This window comes from Notolepis coatsorum (assembly GCF_963971535.1).
Source record: "Notolepis coatsorum genome assembly, chromosome: 14".
NCBI lineage: Eukaryota > Metazoa > Chordata > Actinopteri > Aulopiformes > Paralepididae > Notolepis > Notolepis coatsorum.
Window position 1 is genome coordinate 66,663,331 of NC_140178.1, and position 8,305 is coordinate 66,671,635.

At 41.7% G+C, this 8,305-nt stretch overlaps 1 protein-coding gene across 1 annotated transcript in view; it reads right to left on the reverse strand.

The window, feature by feature from the left end:
- ccnf (cyclin F) overlaps nucleotides 1-7,384 on the reverse strand; it is a 48,421-nt gene extending 41,037 nt beyond the window's left edge. Inside the window, exons 1-6 of the mRNA XM_084329448.1 lie at nucleotides 7,151-7,384; nucleotides 5,564-5,721; nucleotides 5,255-5,361; nucleotides 5,096-5,163; nucleotides 4,742-4,938; nucleotides 3,622-3,675 (exon numbers count right to left, since the gene is read on the reverse strand). Of these exons, the coding sequence (XP_084185574.1) occupies nucleotides 3,622-3,675; nucleotides 4,742-4,938; nucleotides 5,096-5,163; nucleotides 5,255-5,361; nucleotides 5,564-5,721; nucleotides 7,151-7,163 (597 nt within the window). The 5' untranslated portion in view covers nucleotides 7,164-7,384. The remainder of the gene's footprint in view (nucleotides 1-3,621; nucleotides 3,676-4,741; nucleotides 4,939-5,095; nucleotides 5,164-5,254; nucleotides 5,362-5,563; nucleotides 5,722-7,150) is intronic.
- Nucleotides 7,385-8,305: the final 921 nt, after the last annotated feature.

Sequence of the window (8,305 nt, forward strand, 5' to 3'; positions counted from 1 at the left end):
AGCTGCAACAGATAGCACTTTAGGGATAATTTTCTGTAATCCAAAAAGAATTTGGATTCACTATAAAGTGCCTGTTCACTATAAAGTGCCACGTTTTGATATATTGAGCTTTAAACTTTAAGTAAATTTTTTGGAACACGCAACCTAAAACACCTTCCTCTCCCAAACCGTTCCTGCAATTGTTTTATGTTGCATGATGATCATGGATACATTTATTATGTATTGTATTTTTTATGTTTAAATATCAACATAATCTGTCTGTCCACCCTCAGTACATTTACTATCAATATAATATAGTAGTCTGACTTCATCATCTTTTCAAACGCACACACATAGAGGGAGAATGCCCCCCCCCCCCTCCTTCCCAGTCCTCCTTCCAACTAAGTTCCCACCCTGCTGTTCTCTGTCGCTCTGAACAGGGCTTTTAGCTTGTTGTTAGCTTATGCTAACGGGACATCAATTCCGGTCTTAAACACAACGTGGTCATAAAGGAATGGCAAGGATTGCAAAGCATGTTATATGCATTTGACCCGTTGCGGAATAAAACAGCAGGGATTTGTTTTGGGTCGCAAAAACACTACCCTTGCTGTGTTTCAATGTCCGCGTTCCAGATCCAGACGCTACTACTGCTGAGCTGAGAGACGCTACTGCTCACTGCTCAGCCTGCTGTGTGGAGATGCATCCTATTGGCTGTGTGCTGGAGCGGATATGAGTCACGACACCACGGATTTTCAAAATAAGAGTATCATAATGACCTTAATGTTGCTAGCTTTCGGAGCCTAGTTATTATAGCTAGAGCTGCGCGTGGGCATAAATGAGACCCACTATAGGATTTTCAAAATAAGACTGTATTATCCTATATTTTTAAAGAACATTGCCAGGCATCTCGCGGAACCCCTGGCAGCTCTCCGCGGAACCCCTGTTGAGAACCGCTGCTCTAGTAGCCTCCAGCTCCAAAAAGGATTCTCCTGTGCTGCAGCGGGGCCCTATACTAATACTCTACATTCAGCATGCAAGGATTCTCCGGCGCTGCAGCTGGACCCTATTGGTATAATGTTAGGGTTCTTTGGTCAAATCACATTCATAAAGCCCTCAGCTACAATACGCATTGAATCAATGTTATAAGACATTGATATCAGGAGCTATCTGTAGCTACTGCTAGCCCGCTAGGTAACGTTAAGACAATTTAGTTTACTGGGACATATAGATCTAACGTGAGCTAGCTAACGTGAGCTAGCTAACGAGGGAACGGAGGTATTATGATGAATGAATGAATGAAAACTTTATTTAACAGATTGCAGAATGGGTACAATACAGTACGGCTCAATACATACAATTGTTAAGGGGATGCAGACCTGAGAAAGACGTTTGTCTTGTTTCCATCAGGGTCCCCCATTTTCAATTCATATAGACATTTATGACATACACAACATACCGTACTTTTCGCACTATAAGCCGCACCTGACTATAAGCCGCAGCAGCTAAATTGAATGATGTGTACATATATAAGCCGCACTGGACTATAAGCCGCAGGTGTTTTAATGTTTAATTACCATATGTAAGGGTTCGTGCAAAGAGGGGATTGTCACAATACTGTCGGACAAATAACAAGAATTAACTCATTTACAAGTTGTATTAAGTTTAGCAAATAAGGGAACAGATAAATAACATTTCAATGCAGTAAAAAAAGCAATATCTTCGGGTTTGGTCCACATATAAGCCGCACCGTTATATAAGCCGCAGGGTCGAAAAATGGGGAAAAAAGCCGCGGCTTATAGTCCGAAAAGTACGGTACATGACATTTATGGCATAGGGACATATAGGTATTTAGTACTGATACATTTGTGACATAAGCGGTATTCAAATATACAGTACTGTTACCCCTAGATCCTGACCGAGTATATACATATGATGGGGAGGGGACTGTACATTAGGAGGGGGTGGGTGGGTGGGAGGGAAATATACATACGGCGGGGAGGGAATATATACATGCGGTGGGGAGGAGACTGTCTATTAGGAGGTGGTGGGGGTTTTGGGCATTTACGGTGGCCAGTTTCGAATTGCAGCCTCCCGTAGGTGCTCTTTAAGAGCGGTTTTGAATGTGGGCAGGGATTCACATTCCTTTACAGCTTTGGGTAGGGCGTTCCACATTGTTGTGGCATAATTGCGAAACGTGTTTAGTCCCTTGTTTGAGCCGAATCTGGGTTTAACATGATTTGTTGAGCTTCCTCTGGTGTAGTGGTTGTGGTATTCACTGACCTTTGGGAAGTATTTTGACATGTACATGGGTACCTTGGTCGTGTAGTGTATCTTGTAGACCAGGCCCATTGCAAGTTGCTGTACTCTGTCGTCTACTCTAAGCCACCTCACCCCTGCCCACGTCAAAGTGGGCAGGGGTGAGGTGGGTTCTGGGGTTCAGGTCAAGTAGTATTATGCACTCGAGTCGACTATTGCTGGAGCATTTGTTGATATCAGTAGCTAGCCAGCTAGATACCGTTAGACAATGCCTCGTCATGTATTAAACTAAAAGTGAATAGTTGACTGGGTCATTGTTTAAACAGTAACGGTAGCTCATGGAGGTCCGGTCTAGACTAGAGCAGACTGCCTCTGTGTTGATACGAGCAGAAGCCAATAGTATCCCGCTGCAGGGCTGGGCAGATATGACTCGTTGCCACGGTTTCTTTCAAAATAAGAGTATCATACGAACCAAATGCTGCTAACTGCCGGAGCCATCAATATTATGACTGGAGCTGCGCTTGGAGCGGAAATGAGACCCGCACAGATTTTCAAAATAAGAGTATCGTTATGAACTACACGTACACACGCCACACGGCGGGCAGACCCCCCAGTGGCAAGCGGCAAAGGTAAAAACTGAGCGCCCCTGGCGGGCGGCAGGCTTTAATTTCACCCCCTGAATGAGAGGCATATGTCGTAAAGTGCTTTGGATAAAAGCGCTATATAAATGAAGTCCAGTCCATATTTAGTACGATGGGTGTGAAATTTGTTTAATTAGTCATTTCCTTAAATAATGAAGCATTTAAAAACAGCTTGTAGGGGCGAGCAGGAATCAGCATGGAGTATGAGTCAGATCACTATATGAATAAGGAGAAAAAATCCTGTCTGCACTTCTTAGGACTGGCCAAACAGCCCACTGTGCGACAGCAGCCACAGTGAAAATGTACTAACCACTGCAGGCAGAGAGGCACGAGTAGCCCTTGTGACACTGAAATACTGACATTTTGAGCAATGTGCAATCTATACCAGCATTAAAGTGCAATGAAATGAGCACATTAGCACAAGCACCAGTCACTTTAACACTTAGTACCTAAAGCACCTTAAACTTATAGTCTCCCTACGTCCCGGTCTGTCTCGCATATTGTGTCGTCATTGTCCGTTTCATCAATCGTTTTTTTTTTTTTTTTTTTTGTGTGAAGTTTAGTAACATGTACATGTCTGTTCTTGTGCTTGTGTACATTTGTAATGCGTCTGATCCGTTAACATCAACCTGCAAGGGACTACAGACGGAAATCAGCATGTGGCTATAATCTGGCATATATTTACATGAAAGTGTTCATCAATATATACTGTCCCTTAAAGAAATGTATATATAAAAACACTCACATCAAAGAGCTGTAGAACTCTGGCCAGACAGTGCAACAGCGGTCCCTTCCTCTCCTAAAGACACAAAACAATCACACACAAAAAATGCCATCTGATGAAAACATCATTACACTGCAGTGTTTTGGTTTAACAGGGACAGTCCAAACCAAACACCATATGACAAGACATAAAACAGTTTAAAATAAAATACAGTCAAATGGTTTCCCAGAAGTATAGAGATGAAGAAGGGGTTTGATAACTGGCAGTATGTATGTATAATATATATGTATAAAAAATGGCTAGAGGAACTATACAGGGTAACCTACAGTTTTGGCAAATATTAATAAGGTATTATTAAACATTTTATTGTTAACTAAGTTCATTTTTAGTAATGTATGAATTAGTCAATATAATATAGTATGTTCTGATGAGTAAAAGGGGTGGGATTAAATAAATGTATGCTTCTTCCCACTCCCTTTCAAATATGTAAATGACACACAAAAAAAATTGTTTGTTCTTTGTTATTTTTTATTTATTATTATATATATTTATTATTTGAACGGCTTAAGGCTATATCTGTACTTAATGTTTGTTTGTTGTAACTTGTGTTGCATATTTGAAATAAACTTCAATCAATCAATCAAGACATCTCAGTCACTGCTTTTCTAGGCTCAAATGTGTTGGGTGGGAGATTGTGTTTCCCTATATGAATATAGGCAACATTTACCTTCAGTGTAATGAAAACAAAACTCAGCTCAACGGTTCAAACTAGATTAATTTGTTGTGGAAAAACAGAAGGGACTGGGCTCGGGGAGCAAACAAGGACGAAGAGAGGCACTGTTGCGAAGCATCAGTGGCCTCCAATTTGTCTTCACTAGCCAGGCATCGGAATGCTGGAGCCAAAGTAAATCTTTGCCTATTCTGCCTCCTTGTCCTTAGACCTCAAACCCATCTTAGTCATTCACAGCCATGGAAAGAAACAAAACACTATTAACATCCATCCAGCAGCCACAATGGTGCCTTTTTTGTATGCAAGGAACCACTTTGGATGGAGAGGGGCTGATGGGAAGTGCATGTCTCTTGTCAAGACTGACACCTTAACCCCTTCCCTATAACCTCCCAGCACAAGCTACTCACTCACCACATTGGTGTCGCTCTCTGCCTTGAGGCGGTCAAACACCACAGCCTTGCAGCAGCTGCCAGTGGGGGACCAGGGGGGACGGATGAAGACCCAGACGAAGGGATCCGCTGTTGGGGGGCGCAGGCTCTCCGCCAGGCTGAAGAAGCGGGAGGCCTTCCGGCCACACACATCCGCCCTTCCCTCATCGCTCAACAATGCTGAGACAGCGAGGGAGAGAAAATACAGAAAGTAATTATTATGCAAGGAACACAAAAGCACAAGCCATGAGCTCTATACATCCGGAACATTAAAAGAGGCAATCTCCTCTTTGCTTCGGTATCAATGGTCAAATCAGAGGTGTTAAGTTTCACTTACGTCCTTCATTGTACAAATAGGCAATCCCTAGTTTCACAGCTGCCTCAAAGTTCCCTTTCTCTGCAGCCCTAAAAGAAGAGAAAAATGTAATGTAAAAACAAACAGAGGGAAAATACATACAGTGAGTCTAATGATCAAATTTGAGAGGGATGAGTATACCTTTCAAAGAGCCAGACTGTGTTGGGGGATGGCCAGGTGTCTTTAAAACTGGCCCTGGCCCAAACACTGGAGTGGTTGTCAATGATGTCTCGTAACTGGGAGTGGACCTGGAAAATAAGTTAAGTCGTTTTTTTCCCCCTTTGTTTTTTCTAACTGAAGTGTGACCTTCTCAGACCTATGGGACATTGAGCCACCGGTTCAGGTGGCCACAAGATGCTGAATGAGAACAACCACTGATAATGTTGCATGTACACACTAAGAGATTGTGTAAAAGTGTCAAATGGCATGTGTGCGCTTGCTTTTACTCACTGCTCTGACAGACAGCAGGTCTTCAGCAGAGAGGTACCGGAGCACACATAGGAGCACCTCCTCAGGAAGAGACAGCAACGTCAGGGCTGGAGGACTTCGCTTACGGACTCGTTTCCGTGCCGGAATAGTGTAGCATTTGGAACAACGGCAGTGGAATACTGAAGAGCAGACGTCACAAACAAAACAAAAACATATTATACATAAACAATGGCAGGAGAATACTGATGAGCAGACATCACAAACACAACAAAAACATGTTATACATAAACAATGGCAGGAGAATACTGATGAGCAGACATCACAAACACAACAAAAACATGTTATACATAAACAATGGCAGGAGAATACTGATGAGCAGACATCACAAACACAACAAAAACATGTTATACATAAACAATGGCAGGAGAATACTGATGAGCAGACATCACAAACACAACAAAAACATGTTATACATAAACAATGGCAGGAGAATACTGATGAGCAGACATCACAAACACAACAAAAACATGTTATACAGAAACAATGGCAGGAGAATACTGAAGAGAATACATCACAAACACAACAAAAACATGTTATACATAAACAATGGCAGTGGAATGCTGAAGAGAATACATCACAAACACAACAAAACATGTTATACAGAAACAATGGCAGTGGAATAATGAAGAGCAGACATCACAAACGCAACAAATGATTAACACCACAAGTTACTTCAAAGAGAGAAATGTCTCTTTCAAATCTGGCACTTAAGACATGATGAACCGCTACCCCATTTCAAAACACACCAGTGGTGACCCGACACCAATCACAAACTGTATTGTACTGTTTATTCAAAAGCATTCATCATGTTGGTGCTACATTCAAGTAATTCGCACATTACTGTTCGCAAGGTAAGCAAATATTGGAAGTAACTTTGTAGTAAACAGCTAACAAGCAAGTTAGCTGGTAGCTCAGCAAGCCAGTATTATGGCTCCACTTTCAAACCACCTAACGTTAGGCATCTGCATGTGGTCTGTTCAAATGCTCTGGTTAACTTTGGTCATAATGATTACGTCAACTATCCAACTAGGCAAATCAATTAGTGCACGTTAGACTATTTACAGTCATTAACGTTATATATGTAAATACTGTATGCACAATAATCTAAAGGATGAATTGACTGTACATGTTATGGGCATGTTAGCTAGAGAAGTGACCGCCCAAATTTCCCTCCTGTGGCTGCTAAACTAGTATAACGTTAGCGAAGTTAACAAGTTATAATAACACGTTACTTTGTTTTTACATTTTACATTATGTTGCCAATAAACAAAGCATATAGCTAGCTGATGTAGAGCATAAACAGATTTATTCCTAATGTTTTCAGTGAACGCTGAAATGTGTTGCTTTCCCCAACTTGAACTTCAAGGCTAACCAGCGCTAGCTAACCCTAGATTAGATTAGATTTACAATCAAAATAAACGTGCCAATGCCTAACGTTATGGTCAAGTAACGTACACACGTTCACTTGTAAGTCGTTCGTGAACATGTTAATATTTACACACCTTGTGTGTATTGTTTATTTTTAGTTACATACAGTTGACTACTTACCGCCCGCTTTCATTGCAAGAGAGGTGATCTCCTCGGATAGTGTCGCCAGTGCTGCCGCTAGCTGGACGCTGCTCAACGGAGACTGGGTGAAGATTATGCTGGAAAAACTAGTGACTGGTCTGAAATGACGCCGATACTACTAACGTACTGTAAAGTTTAAACCTTTCACATAAATATAAGTTTTGACTGTCTAATGACTCGCTTGAGTTTCTAGCTAGCAGTAGCTATCTTCTTGCACCGGTTCATTTCAAAGCATGCATATCTACTGGATCCTCCCCCAGAACCACTGTAGCCCCGCCCGCGCGGAGCGTTTAAACATCAACTTACATCTCATTGGCGGCGCGGAGGCACGCCCACATAGCACCCAACGGTCTTCGGATTCGCCGAGGTTTAATATTCGGAGCTCTGATTGGCTTAATTTTATAAACTCTGAAATATGGATCACTGATTGGATGACATAACGATATTTCGAAGTACGCGCTCCAAAATAGATGTATATCATTGGTTCAAGGATTACAAAAAAAAACATATACGGAACAACCATATTACTTTGGATTATGGGATATGTAGTTGATCTGAAACTACTTTTTAAAGGGCCTCTTTTAAAGAGACATGTTTCATAAAACCACACTGACGGAGGTCAGTTGGCATAACATAGAATGAATGAATGAATGAATGAATGAATGAATGAATGAATGAAAACTTTATTGAACAGATTGCAGAATGGGTACAATACAGTACGGCTCAATACATACAATTGTTAAGGGGATGCAGACCTGAGAAAGACGTTTGTCTTGTTTCCATCAGGGTCCCCCATTTTCAATTCATATAGACATTTATGACATACACAACATACATGACATTTATGGCATAGGGACATATAGGTATTTAGTACTGATACATTTGTGACATAACGGTATTCAAATATACAGTACTGTTACCCCTAGATCCTGACAGAGTATATACATATGATGGGGAGGGGACTGTACATTAGGAGGGGGTGGGTGGGTGGGAGGGAAATATACATACGGCGGGGAGGGAATATATACATGCGGTGGTGAGGAGACTGTCTATTAGGAGGTGGTGGGGGTTTTGGGCATTTACGGTGGCCAGTTTCGAATTGCAGCCTCCCGTAGGTGCTCTTTAAGAGCGGTT